The following is a 13,167-nucleotide window of genomic DNA, read 5'->3' as shown; positions in this document are numbered from 1 at the left end:
TATAAAACCAAACTCCCAAAGTGGTTTAGCTAAAACTATGGGGCACATGAAACGTGCATCGGTACCAAAAGAATATGGCAACATTTACTTTGCCACTATTCAACATATATTTGTCAACCAATTAGCAGATAGCCTACTAGAGCACTAGTATAGTGTTTGCTTCACTAACACGAAGGCTTACCGTCACATCCAAAGTGGTATTTTCCAACCTCATTGGAGTTCTATTACAATTTTAGACATCGCACATGGCATATTGGCTCAATTGAAAACTAATAAAGAGCTATGGTGTTCGCGCTATAAATGTAATTTAATTTTTTTTTTATAAAAAAGATGAATACAATGAGAACCTCACAATGCTTCATATTCCACCCAAAAAATGAGACACACATCAATAAGTTCGTAACGACCTTTTATTTATATATCAAATGGTTTTTCCGCTCGCCTCCTCTCTCCATGCATCGATTCCGGATCGGACGGCTCTCGTCAAACCGTGGAGGGCCGCTCCGAGTCTCCTCATCCCATGGTCCCCTTGAATGGATGATGAACCATGGAATCATGCACAAGAAGTGTGGATAGGTGGTGGACGCCATTGTTGATGCCCCACACCAACTAGATGCTGCCGCCCTTTACATCAACCGTGGCTTTTGGTAGAAAGGGGGTCAGGGGCTCACTGAGTCACGGCCTCAGGGGATGCCGTGGGATGCGCACTGCCACAGTGAAACCGTTGTTGCTGCTGCTGTTGCCAGTGACAGTGATAAGGCCAGGGAGATGAGGGATCCCTTGGGACCAAAGTAGCTGATGGAACGAGCGTGGCCATTTGCCACTTTGCTATGAGATTATATTGCTGCTGCCTTTTGTAATCCTCTAGAAATGAAACATCTCATTCTTGTGTTGCAGTTCGTCAACGCACAAAAGATGGCTAGGAGGCGAAATTGAGCGTATTTGTGCCGTCAGATATCCAAGCTTTCCGTTCCTAAATATTAAGTAGGTTTCGGCCATATAATGGGATGTGAACCAAACACGTGTATAATTCGGCCATCGCGACCAAACTTTGAGCTACGGGTATTAGACTCATCAAGCAACCATTTACAAAAAAAAAATGATAATATGGTGATGCTTGAAAAGGGAAAAAAATATTGTATATCCTGATACTGTGATATATACTGCACCACGGTATACACCAATGTATGCAAGAGGAAATGGGATATCATTGTACTAGGTTATCGCAAACCGTACACACGGCCTGCAGCTATCGAGATCCTTATCGGATCTCCAGAGATCAATGGTGGGTTGCAGCCCCAGGGCACTAGATTACCTACCGGTCGTCTCTTCTCTCCTTTCGTTGTGCTGTTGGGTGCTGCAACTGCAAGCTTGAGGGAGAGCCAGATTTCAAGACTGCCTTTTGCTGTCCCCCTAAAGCTGTCCTGCATGCCTGGCCATCTTATCTCTTGCCATCACTCCAAGAATTGCAGGCCTGTCTCCTGGGCATATTTTAATATTTTATAACCCCTGGAATGAATCTGCCAGGGGCAGATCTGCAAAATATAACAAAAATATTCTACTATTCAACAGCTACCTCTTCTCACAAACAAAGTGGGTTCTGTTTCTTGGATGGCTGGTGTTGTAGATAAACTACTTCTGCTAGCTCTGTAAGATAAACCTGCACCAAAAACTTCCATGAACAAACCTTTTGGTACTACTACTAGTAGTTCTATTCAAAGTTGATGCCAAGGACCAGGGTCCAAAAGGACGCATTCAAAGTCCTAACAGCACATAGTTAAAAGCTGGAAGCAAGGACCAGGAGACTGACTGATTGGCCAATTGCCCCCTCAGAGATCCCAAGAGCCACATCTTGACTTGGTTGCAATCTCATCTTCACATGAGAAACATCAACAAGAGAAAAAAAATGGACCAGTTTGAAGGGGCAGAAGAATCTTTGAGATCCCCGGAGATTACTCCGAAGACTTGTTCATCTTGTCCTCTTATTCTCTAGACTGACTCTCTCTCTCTCTCTCTCTCTCTCTCTCTCTCTCTCTCTCTCTCTCTCTCCCACATTTCATTATGCAAGGGATTAGTATCTTATCTTATCCTATCTTAACCCCTTCAGATTTTTATAATGGGGAGTAGTGAGGTAAGATCAGATCCTAATAATCTCCTCCTTTTGGTTGGGCCATGAAAGCTTGGAGATCAGATGCACGCAGTCCAAATGTTCATTCTCCTTTTGGTGTGAGGGTGTTGCCATGGGGCACTCACTACTCAAGATTCTCGCAAGATTGTGACAGGGCACCAGCTGATTTATATATAGTACAAACTCAGCGTGGAGTTTATGCCAAAGTCCATCTCCTCTTTTGTTAGCAGTTGGCACAAATGGGCAAGCAGGGTCTCAAAAGAAACAGGGGATCGACCATTGCCAACCCAACTGCTGAAAAGCAAAGCTGCAGTGGTTGGCATAGCTTCAGTTTCTTTTAAAACGGCTTCTGAAACAGCTTCTTTGATGAAGCTGGAATTATTTTCAAAATCGTGAAATATGGGCCTACGGGAGAAGCTGGGTGAAACTACGATTTTCGGCTCTTTCTCTCTAGTGTAAGCTGGAAACAGCTTCACCAGATATTTCATACCATACCAGATACTTCATGAACGAAGCTGCTAGTAAAAATATCCATTTAGCACAGTTTTAATAAAACTCTCCGTGAATGCCATCCAAAAAGGTGTGCCAAAGAAGAACTTGAATCGAGGTAGACAGGACCTGAGTTTTCGATCTCAAACTAACTGCATAGTTCTAGAATGACCTACGTATAACATAGCAAGAACTCAAGTGAAATTTCCATGAAGGCCAACGCTCGACGGAATTCTACCGCCACGTGTGCTATTGTTGCTGAAATTTCCATGCCATTTGAGACCAATACTCAGCATTCATTCGTCTGTGCTGTTTCGGAAAAGTAAAAGAAAAAAACGAGAGAGGAGAGAGAGATGATTGTACTAACCAAAATCATTTGGAAACTAAAGTGCCAAATTATGAGTCCTTGGAAGATTCTCCAGGACTGAGAAATTTGTATTGTTCCCTTGAAAAAGGAGAGGAAAATGAAAGGGCAGGCCAGCCAGAGGAGAGAATCGGAATCCCGGTGGCGGGAGTGGCACGTTGCCGTTGTCGGTCTCCCTCCAGCACGCTGACGTGGCCAGCTGTTAGTGAGACAGAGGCATCGATTCGCCGCGTAGTGGGGCCCACCACTTGGGCAGCAGAACCAGAGGAGGAGGAATATCACACATCAGTGCCCGACAAAATAGCTTTGGAATAAAAAAGAAACGAATATTACTACAAGCCAGAGCCAGGCGTGCATCAAATTGCACTGAAATTTCCCAAAAGGCAAAGGAGATGCTGGTACTGTACGAACTGTATCTGCAGTTTTTAAAATCTCATCTGAACGTTAACTCAAGTGTATCTTCAAAAGAATTTCGACTGAAACTCAAGTGTAAGTTTGGACTATTTTCATATCAGATTAGCATCGCGTTTGGATGGAAACAACACAACTGAGCCCAAACGTTCAGAGTTAGAACTTTGGTTGCTTTTCCTACTTTGCAATTCAGTGGACAGTGGTTGAGGAGAATATTCGAAGCCGCCAACGTTGATGGGCATGGACCGGACGTCTTTTGTGAGTTGTGTGATTCGAGGGATAGTGTGCGCGCGCTAGCTTTCGGATCAGTACGTGAAATTCAGAGGAGATTCAGAAATTCAGATTTCAGATTGATCCGCTACTCACTCCCTCTGTGGTCTCTCTCGGTCTCTCCACGAACTGTAGGCTTTACGGTTTGTGGAGTCTGACGAGCGATGAGGAAGGAAAGAATCTCGCGCCGTCGCCAACCAATGAACCAAGCACACGCACAATAGCTCTTGTCACTTTCAGAAAATCAGAGAGAATCTCGCAGGTTAGGTCCTCGAAAACTAGTAGTACCTAGCTACTCCCTCCCCCCCCCCCCCCCCCCACCCTCTCTCTCTCTCTCTCTCTCTCTCTCTCTCTCTCTCTCTCTCTCCTGTCTGTGCAAGTTGCACGAACAGGATTTCAGATTCCACGAGTAGCAGAGTCCAGAGGTAGTAGCCAGCCAGTACGACCATCTCACTGCAAAGAAAAGGCTAGTGCACCGGCTTTCCTCACGGAGGGGAATCTCGTGAGGTTTCATTCTCGTTTCCTTTCAGAGGAAAACGATAGCCCGGCGAGGGGAAAAAAAGAAGGCGCCATGATCTGCTGATCCGGTGAGATCTGATCTGACCTCCACATCGGACGGCACTAGCGCTGCTGCACCTAACAACAACCTTATCCAATGGAAACCGTGCTGCACGGCAAGCTCCAACCAATCCCTTCAATGTGCCGTGCCCATCGATCGCAGCAGAGACACAAGCAAGCGGTTTCAGAGTTGCAGAGACCTAACAACTTCTTCCCTGTTCTTATGAACAGGAGTAATTCCATTGGTAGGAGATCAAACTATCGCGCTCCATGCCTGAGAAGCTTCTATGATCAGTTCGTAATAGGAGGGCTTGGTAGGTGATCCTTGGGATTTACGTATTTTGTGTTTCTTCCTCGTAGTTTGCTTTTTTCTTTTCTTTTTTTGGAAAAGGAAGATGCTATGAGCAAGGCGGGCCTCAGCACTATCACTCGTCAGACGACTAAAAAGTCTCTTACGGAAAATAATACTCAAAACGTTTGCAGGCCTGCCCTTTAGGCCCAACATAAGATAGGAGGATACCATGATGGCCCGGATTAGATAGCAGTAAGGCCCATATATACCACGTCCGTTTGCCTTTTGTGTTTGAGGCAATTGCACGCGCGGCACCGAAGACAAACTACGATGACGCTTGCTAATCCGAAGCGACATGGGTCGTGACAACGCATTGCGTGTGGTTGCCGCCCACGCCATAGCAGGGGAGTTTCTCCTCCCTACCCACGCAATACAAGAAAAGGTTCGGCGGCCTTTTTTTATTATTATTATTCCTTTGAGAACCATTTATTTAGCCCTTTATTATTATACTACCCCATGGGCCAATTGTTTTTTAAAATGGATAATAGGGCAGTAGGCTATTTCCAAAAACAAAACGAAAAAAAAAATCCCACTGCGCTTTTGGGCCCCACCACCAGATATCCCCGTGCCTTTTCACCCCCGCCGCCGCGTCACCGCTCCCGACCGACGTGTGGGCCCACCGCCTCCCCCGCCCCCGGGCCCGCGCCGCAGTCGCTGCTGCGGTTTTCCGCTGGGGCGCGCGTCCAGCTTGTCCGAACGCCGCCCGCCGACGGGCGCTGTCCTCGGAGCTACCCGATGACGCGTGGGTCCGGATGCTAGTCGGACCCGCGGGTCAGTGGGTGTGTAGTGCCATAGCGGGTGGGTGTGGGAGGCGCAAGTGGATAACGTCCTTTCCCCCACGCTGGGCTAGTCGCGCAATATAAAAAAAAGCCAGCGATTAAAAATGAGAAAAAAATAGCAGGAAAAAAAGGGGGGGAAAAAACAAGCGAGAGCGAGAGAGCAGAGGAAGCAGAGGGGGGCTGGCTGCTCGAGCTCGATCAACGGGAGGAGGTGGAGGAGGTAGCGGCGGGCGTTTCTGTTTCTTGGTCGCCGGCGGCGGAGGAGCAGGGGGAGGGGGCGATGGACGGGACGGCGGCGGTGGCTGGAGGGGCGGCACAGGCGCCGGCGCCCGCGGTGCCGCTGCCGATAATGCACGATGGGGACCGGTACGAGCACGTGCGGGACATCGGGTCCGGCAACTTCGGCGTCGCGCGCCTCATGCGCTGCCGCGCCACCGGCGCCCTTGTCGCCGTCAAGTACATCGAGCGCGGCCAGAAGGTACCCTGCCACTGCCAGCTTCCCCCCGGTCCCGCTCTCCAAAGCCGCCGCCGCCGCCTTTTCGTCCGTACGCCGAGCTGCGAGTTCATCCATGTGCGCCGCGTGCTTTATGTTTTTTTTTTTCCTGCAGATTGACGAGAACGTGCAGCGGGAGATCATCAACCACCGCTCGCTGCGCCACCCCAACATCATCCAGTTCAAGGAGGTGAGCGACGGCGCCGCCGTCACGGCCGTGGCGGTTGCTGCCTCTGTGCTGTTCTGTTCTTCCGATGCCACGCCGAACGACGATGTCAGGAAAAAAAGGAAGGAAAAAAAACCCCACTCTTTTCTTCTCCAGGTGATCCTGACGCCGACCCACCTCGCCATCGTCATGGAGTACGCCTCCGGCGGGGAGCTCTTCACGCGCATCTGCAATGCCGGCCGGTTCAGAGAGGACGAGGTCTCTCCTCATCTCATCGATTGATCGCCTGATAAAAACCTGTCCTCTTAACTGTTGCATGCCCCTGTAGACTGTAGTGTCGATGACTGACTCTGGCTTCCTGTGCGTGTTCAGGCTCGGTTCTTCTTCCAGCAGCTGATTTCTGGGGTCAGCTACTGCCACTCCATGGTAAACCTTTTCTCCCCAAATTACTATCTCATCCCTTCTGTTTCAGTTGTTGTTCTGTGTATGACTAAAATTGCCCTATTTACACGATCTTTTGGTGTTGTCAAGCAAATATGCCATCGTGATTTGAAGCTTGAGAACACTCTGCTGGATGGAAGCACTGCGCCTCGGCTTAAGATATGCGACTTTGGTTATTCCAAGGTATTACTTGCCCCTCGGAAACGCTCCAATGTAATTGCGTTTTCTTGTACTATACTGTGCTTACTATAGTATGGTGCCTAATTGCTGCTATATTCTGGATATACATCATGCAACATGATATGATTATTACTGTATTGTAGTGGTTTGTTAACTGTAAAAAAAGAAAAGACTACTTGTGTTTCCTTTACCTGATTTACTGTCCTGCTGTTCTCTGATCTTTTTTACAGTCATCTCTTCTGCATTCACAACCTAAATCCACTGTGGGAACTCCAGCATACATTGCTCCTGAAGTTTTAATGAAGAACAAATACAATGGAAAGGTATTATCCATACCCTTGTGCTTTAAGTTGCCCTCTGACAGACGCTGCTACCAGCCTGACAACTTATGCCTTCTGCTCGACAATAGGAGTCCGTCTTCGTGCTGTAAAGTCGTTATTGATCTTTTGATGTCATGAATAGTAGTATCAGGTCTTTGCTTTAGAAAAAAAAATAGTGTCTGGTATTGTGGAGCAACTCTTTATACAGTGCATTAGCTAATAATTTGTCATTGGATGGAGATTTCCGATGTTTGGTCATGTGGGGTGACCCTTTATGTGATGCTGGTTGGCGGGTATCCTTTCGAGGATCCGGAAGATCCTAAGAATTTCAGAAAGACAATTCAGGTATTTTTTTGCGAACCTTGGCAGCTCCACTGGCTGCAGTTATATCCAGTCAGCTAAATGCTGATGTCAATTTGCAGAAAATAATGGGGGCTCAGTATGCGGTTCCAGACTATGTCCATATATCTCCAGAATGCCGAGATCTTTTATCAAGGATTTTTGTTGTCGAACCAAACCTTGTGAGTTGTCGAATATTTTCCTTTTTGCTGTGTCACTTGATCATTCAGATGTGAGATACCTATAATATATGGTCTTTGCAGAGGATCACCATACCCCAGATAAAAAGTCATCCTTGGTTCCTGAAGAACCTCCCTATTGACATCATGGATGATGATGGTTCAGTGAGCTATGAGGAGCCGGACCAGCCGATGCAGAACATGAACGACATCATGCAGATACTGGCAGAGGCAACAATACCACCTGCTGGAACCCGCACAGCGGCCCAGTTGTTGTCCGACGACCTTGACGTCGAGGAAAACATGGAGGATCTAGATTCAGACGAGGACCTAGACATGGACATTGAGAGCAGTGGGGAGGTAGTGGTTGCCCTGTAACCATGTCCATGCTTGTGTGGAAACCGTATTTGCGGCCTTCCTTTCAGTAAATCAATCAATCTGTCGAGTTGCGCTTCTGTTTCAGCTCGAGCTTAAGCTATGACCCAGCGATCGGTTTGTCGCCATTTCTGCTTCAGACGGTTGATTCCTATTGTGGTGCTGCTGCCGCTGTCTATTGTGTAGTGTAGTATAGTATGTGTGCTGCGCAACAATCTAGCCCCGGTATTACCATGTGAAAACTCTTCAGGTTCATTTTCAGAACCATTGCTTTGTCTCTGTTTCCTGAACTGAAAAGGCGTATGGCGGTTGTATATAATAATTTTGTTTTGTGCCAAGAAAAAGCTTTTTCCTGTGTGCATTTCGGTTTCGGGACGTGTTCTAGCTTTGTCACCGAAGAGTCGGCGCATGAACACTGACTGAACATGTCAAAATTGGCCAGTGGGTTGATACTCTTGCTGCACTACACAGGGCAAGATATAAACATCATATGTACATGGTCAGTTTGGAAGCCCAAAGCATCCAGAACGTGACATCAGTCTACAAGCCAGTCCAGGTTATAACACTCCTCTGCCACCTGCACCCGGAGGTCAGGGATTACCTGCTCGGCCTCCCTCCACAGCAGCGCCGTCTCCTCGTCGCAGACGACGTGGCCGAGGGACTTGAGGGAGGACGATGACCTCGGGAGGCTCCTTAGGCGTGAGCATTCCCGCATGTCAATCTTCTCCAGGTTTGTCAGGTGGCCAAGCTCCTCCGGGAGGTCTGTCAGGTTGATGCACTGAGATATGTCAAGGTATTTCAGCCTCTTCAGGCTGCACACCGACGGCGGGAGCCGCCACAGCGCCGGGCAGGCATAGACCCGAAGAATGCTCAGGCAATGCAATTTGCCTAGCTCATATGGCAGCTCCGTGAGGTCATGACAGTTTGAGATGGAGATGGTCTCGAGGGAGCTGATCTGACAGATACTTGATGGCAGCTCCTTCAGATCTATGCAGTGGTCAATTGTGAGGTTGGACAGGCGGGGGAAGGTCATGGAGAGATCCATCGTCGATCCTCTTAGACTGTTGTTCAGTTCGCAGAGGACGAGGGAGATCTTGTGCAGGTTCTTTAGCGGGATAGTGGTCTTTGGCAGTGGTGGGAGTGTGATCTTCTCCAACCAAAGGCTCCTCAGGCTGCTGAGCGTGGTGAAGGCAGATAGGTTGTCAAGGGTTGCGCTGGTGGTGCTGTAGTTGATCAGAACCAAGGCTTTCAGGTTCTGCATCGTTGCGATGAATGGGGGGAGGTAGTAAACACTTGAGGCAAAGTTGAGGATGAGCACTTCTGCCTTGGGGAAGCTCATCTGGAACCAGTCAGATTCTTTCATTTCACCTGGAGTTTGGGTAACAGTTGGTCAGATCATTCTGTCCCAAGGAAGAAAGCACATGGTAGAAACTACTTCTAGTACTCTATGAAGAAAACGTTTCAGAACAAAAATACTAAACCATGTTCCTACTATACTGGTGTAAAAATAGAATTTTAGGGATAATGATAAGTTTGCTGATGAACTTAGCAGTCATGGATCAAACATATAGTCTCATTATGTTGTGTACTTGTGTTTATTACTACGATGGTTCTTCTTCCAAATTTCAGTACGAGTTCAGAGTTCAATACAGATGTTGGATGATAAATTGTTGGCAATAAATATCCAGAAAAGTGAAAAGTAAAGAGCAATAAAGGACTAATGTTGTACCTGTGTGAATGGAAACTATCTGAGCTTCAAACGGAGTGTCTTTGTTCCTCTGCCAATCCCTTGGAAGAGTTTCTTCCCTTCTTGGCATCACCAACCGCCTCTGCTTGTTCAGAGGGTCACGCCCACTCATGTGAAGCGCAAGATCTCTCAACACATCATGTTGCGTCACCGAGTAGTCATGGTAGCTACTGTACAAATCTCCAGCCTTGTTCCTGCACAAAGAGCAGCAAAGAGTTAAAACCTGTTCTTTAAGATAATACCAATTCTTGAATATTTTGAAGCACATATATGGCAGATGATACATACTGTGCATCATTAACAAGGGTAAGAAGGTTCTTGTTCGAAAGCTCAACCAAGATGGCGAAAGCATCTGGCTCATCAAGATCATGAATCTCCATCCAAATGTTGATCAACACATCAAGAGGGATCTTCTTATCCTCTGGGAAGCAGCCCAGATCAAGGAAACAATCTCTAACCTTCTCTGGTAAGCACTCAACACTTGCCGCCATTCTCTCTAGGAGCTTGGTCTCATGGGAGTCAGAAATAGCCTCTCCTCGTGACAACCGGTTCTTGGCACTCAGCCATATCTTAGGAGGCTGATCTCGCAATGATGCACCGATGACCTTCAGAGCTAGAGGAAGGCCTCTGCACTCTGCAGAGACCTGCCTAACCAATTTCTTGTCAGCAGTCTTCGGAACACACTCCTGATCGAAGGCAGCGCGGCAGAAGACAGATAAAGCTTCCTCCTCATCAAGCAACTGCATTTCATACGTCCGGGATACCAACGTCGGGAACTTGAATCTCGATACAACAAGAGTCTTGCACCCAGGGAACTTGAAGACGAGATCCTCAAGCTGCAAGAGAGACCACACATCGTCAAGGATAACAAGGACTGGTCCTCGGTCCCTTGGTCCTAACTTGAGCTGCCATTCTGGGATCTGGTTGTATGCACCAAGCACGATGTTTCCGCTGATCTGCTCCCACAGCTTCATCTTGATGGTTTCCAAGTTTGCAGATTGTGAGATCGTCTCAAAGAAGATCCTGTCGTTGTAGTAGGCTATAGAAAGAAACAAACCATATCAGAATCACAAAGCCAAAAAAAACTTGCAAAAAGGAATTAGAATTTAATTTGATGCTTAAAATCTCGATTCAGGATAGCAGCCACTAAAAGATGTTATTTCTCAAAGATGGTGACTATTGAATTTTAGTTTACTATGATCTTGAGTGCAGAGATGATGGGAGATATGAACGCAGGTTGCTCATTTTTTGCTATATTAGAGCTTCAACAACATCGCTCATCCTGATCCCTTGCACTAAAAGAGGATCCGAAAATTGGCATAGCTCCAGATTTTGTTTTTTTCAGAAAACAGATCTAATTGGATCTGAATCTGGAAATAACACACTAGGACCTAGCTGTTTGTGCTTACTCTGTCCGAAATAGATGCATGGTGTGCAGTTCCTTAAGCAGCTATCATATCTCGATTTTAGAGTAAGTAATCACCATAGCCACGATAAGGTTACTCAGGTCCAAGCAGAATTTAAGAGTGTCTGCTAAAGTTGTGAGAATTCAGAAGCAATCTAACCCCATCACAATGGTACTCCTGCCACTAGCTGGTCAAAGCGCCAATTTTGACCAAGCCAGTGGTGTGGAGCAAAACGAAAGCATCAACCTCACCTTTACCTAATTGCACGACACGCACGCAAACCAACCACCAAAGATGCTATGCACCCAATTTGGGGAATTTTTGCACCCCAATAATTCATGAAAGGATGCAATCTTTGTTTGCACAAAAAAAGATTGGAAGAATTTTAAGGAAAAGATGGTTGAGATTTGGCCCTTGTTCTCCTTACCTCGGACCTTGTGATCCTTGAAGATCTCCATGGCGAGCGTGGTCTTGCCGCTGCCGCCCATGCCGGAGATGCCGACCACCTCCCAGCCGCCGCCGCCGCTCATGACCATCTCCTTCACCTTCTCTTTGGCCACCTTGAGGCCGCCGCCAACCATCTCCTCGTCCTCGTGGCCCTCGGCGAGCTCCATGTCCATGGCCATCACCCCGGCCTTGGCGGGCACAGCGACGCCCTTGAGCGGCGGCCCGTCCACCGGCATAGCGGCCACCGAGCCCTTGGTGAGCGGCGCGTCCATGGGCATCTGCATCTGCATCGGCACGCCCTTGTGCATCTGCGGCGGCGGCGCGACGGGGACGGAGAGGGCGGGCGGCGGGGGCTGCGTGGCGGCGGCGATCTCCTCGACGCGGCGCTCGAGGCGCCCGATCCGCGCGTCGGCCTCGTCGCGGAGCCTGCGCACGCCGCCGATGACGTGCGCGGGCGCGTGGCGGGCGAGCCAGCGCGCGATGCCCCGGTCAGCGGCCTCCATCCGGCGCGCCAGCTGCGCGGCGCGGTACACGTTCCAGCGCGGGGACAACGCGGCGCGGTGCGCCAGGTCGAGCGCCTCCCGGACCCGGGCGGCGAGCTCGGCGAGCTCCCCCGCGGAGCGCTGGCCGGCGTGCGGCCCGAGCCCCTCCACGAGCGGCAGCAGCGGCTCGACGCTCCGGCGCAGGCGCTCGGCGGTGGAGCGGCAGAAGAGGGTGCCCCGCACCGCGCCCAGCAGCTCCCGCAGCGCCTCCCCGGCCAGCTGTTCCAGCAGCAGCCGGTCCATGGCCGCTGCTATCCTATCTCGCTCTCTTCTTCCTCGCTTCCCTCCTCTATCCCTGTCCGCCGGGCTGTTTGCTCGTTCCTGCTGCTCGCGTGTGCGCGGTGGAGTTGTTCAGCTGGGTGAGTGAGGGGTCGCCATCGATCGGCGTGAGGTGGGGGAGGCGGCCAGGCCGGGGGGCGTCGCGTTTGGTCTCGGGGGAGGCGGAAAGGAAAGCGAGTGGTTTATAGAGGCGGGAGGGTTGGAGACGGGCGGTTGGGGGTCAACCGCCGCGGCGATGGGGTCGCCGGTCGCTCGAGCTCAGATCTGGGGGTGCGACTGGTCACTGACAACGCTGGCCCACCCGCCGAGTCTTCGCTTCTCCTCTTCTACACTGCTGCTTCACACGGTAGAGGTTAGTGGTCAGCCATCACCAAGGTAGTAGACCAGACGCCACGCTTCGCAGCAAGTAGACCTGAGATCGGTTTACCTTGGAGAGTTTGGCCTGGCTTCGGGTCTCGCAGGTTGATGATGGAAAAGAGCTCAAGGTACTGCAGAGCATAGAAATTTCATGTCCTGTACGACTGAATTATACATATCGCTAATGACCGCTCTAAGTTAGCGTCCTCCTCCGTAAGTTTATATATATATATAAATAAGAATTTTGATAGTTTAAATTAGTAGAGACATATGTTCACTCTACCAACTCTAATTGTGATATGTTATTAGGTGGAGTTAGAATGCCAGAGGATGATGCTCTTCTTTGATTGATGATTTTCTCCATATGTTACTATATCTTTCCATATAAAATGACTAATTTCTTGATTTAGCATCCTCTGATAATACCCTGTTCTTCCTACTTGGTCTCCCAATTAATTTTTTTTTCTAGCACCCTGATCCCTGATGGATCTTAGAGCATCTCCAACCATGAGTCCTATATTTGGGTCCTATAATTTGTATTAGGG

General features: G+C 48.9%; 2 protein-coding genes and 1 long non-coding RNA gene across 4 annotated transcripts; 1 reads left to right on the top strand and 2 right to left on the bottom strand.

The window, feature by feature from the left end:
- Positions 1–1,207: 1,207 nt before the first annotated feature.
- Positions 1,208–1,973, bottom strand: LOC112883949. The gene is made up of 3 exons (XR_003227001.1): positions 1,811–1,973; positions 1,577–1,660; positions 1,208–1,481 (listed from the first exon to the last, which is right to left on the bottom strand). It is a non-coding gene; the product is annotated as an uncharacterized LOC112883949 (long non-coding RNA).
- Positions 1,974–5,481: 3,508 nt separating this feature from the next.
- LOC112885933 (serine/threonine-protein kinase SAPK9-like) lies at positions 5,482–7,943 on the top strand. Of its 2 annotated transcripts, XM_025951640.1 has the most exons (9): positions 5,484–5,829; positions 5,960–6,034; positions 6,167–6,268; positions 6,383–6,436; positions 6,542–6,634; positions 6,862–6,954; positions 7,192–7,296; positions 7,374–7,472; positions 7,554–7,943. In XM_025951640.1, the coding sequence occupies exons 1-9, from the start codon at positions 5,632–5,634 to the stop codon at positions 7,845–7,847; spliced, it is 1,113 nt and encodes a 370-aa protein (XP_025807425.1). In that variant the 5' UTR covers positions 5,484–5,631; the 3' UTR covers positions 7,848–7,943. The 2 variants fall into 2 exon arrangements, with proteins under 2 accessions (XP_025807424.1, XP_025807425.1); XM_025951639.1 differs by having other exon boundaries at positions 5,482–5,829; positions 5,960–6,268.
- A 317-nt stretch (positions 7,944–8,260) lies between these two features.
- Positions 8,261–12,229, bottom strand: LOC112885931 (putative disease resistance protein At5g47280). Its single transcript, XM_025951638.1, has 4 exons — positions 11,425–12,229; positions 9,880–10,630; positions 9,574–9,785; positions 8,261–9,212 (listed from the first exon to the last, which is right to left on the bottom strand). Exons 1-4 carry the CDS (start codon positions 12,227–12,229, stop codon positions 8,380–8,382), a joined length of 2,601 nt encoding a protein of 866 aa, XP_025807423.1. The 3' UTR covers positions 8,261–8,379.
- Positions 12,230–13,167: the final 938 nt, after the last annotated feature.

The sequence above is a fragment of the Panicum hallii genome, chromosome 3 (genome assembly GCF_002211085.1).
Source record: "Panicum hallii strain FIL2 chromosome 3, PHallii_v3.1, whole genome shotgun sequence".
NCBI classification, from domain to species: domain Eukaryota; kingdom Viridiplantae; phylum Streptophyta; class Magnoliopsida; order Poales; family Poaceae; genus Panicum; species Panicum hallii.
This window is presented reverse-complemented; position numbering and strand designations above follow the sequence as displayed.

Excerpts from the sequence above, each read along its gene's own strand:
- LOC112885931 (XM_025951638.1), bottom strand. The coding sequence starts at position 12,229 with ATGGACCGGCTGCTGCTGGAACAGCTGGCCGGGGAGGCGCTGCGGGAG. Across the intron at positions 10,631-11,424 it reads CAAGGATCACAAGGTCCGAG|CCTACTACAACGACAGGATC; the intron begins GTAAGGAGAACA and ends TTCTTTCTATAG. Across the intron at positions 9,213-9,573 it reads GATAGTTTCCATTCACACAG|GTGAAATGAAAGAATCTGAC; the intron begins GTACAACATTAG and ends CCCAAACTCCAG.
- LOC112885933 (XM_025951639.1), top strand. The coding sequence starts at position 5,632 with ATGGACGGGACGGCGGCGGTGGCTGGAGGGGCGGCACAGGCGCCGGCG. Across the intron at positions 6,269-6,382 it reads GCCGGTTCAGAGAGGACGAG|GCTCGGTTCTTCTTCCAGCA; the intron begins GTCTCTCCTCAT and ends GTGCGTGTTCAG. Across the intron at positions 6,955-7,191 it reads AGAACAAATACAATGGAAAG|ATTTCCGATGTTTGGTCATG; the intron begins GTATTATCCATA and ends CATTGGATGGAG.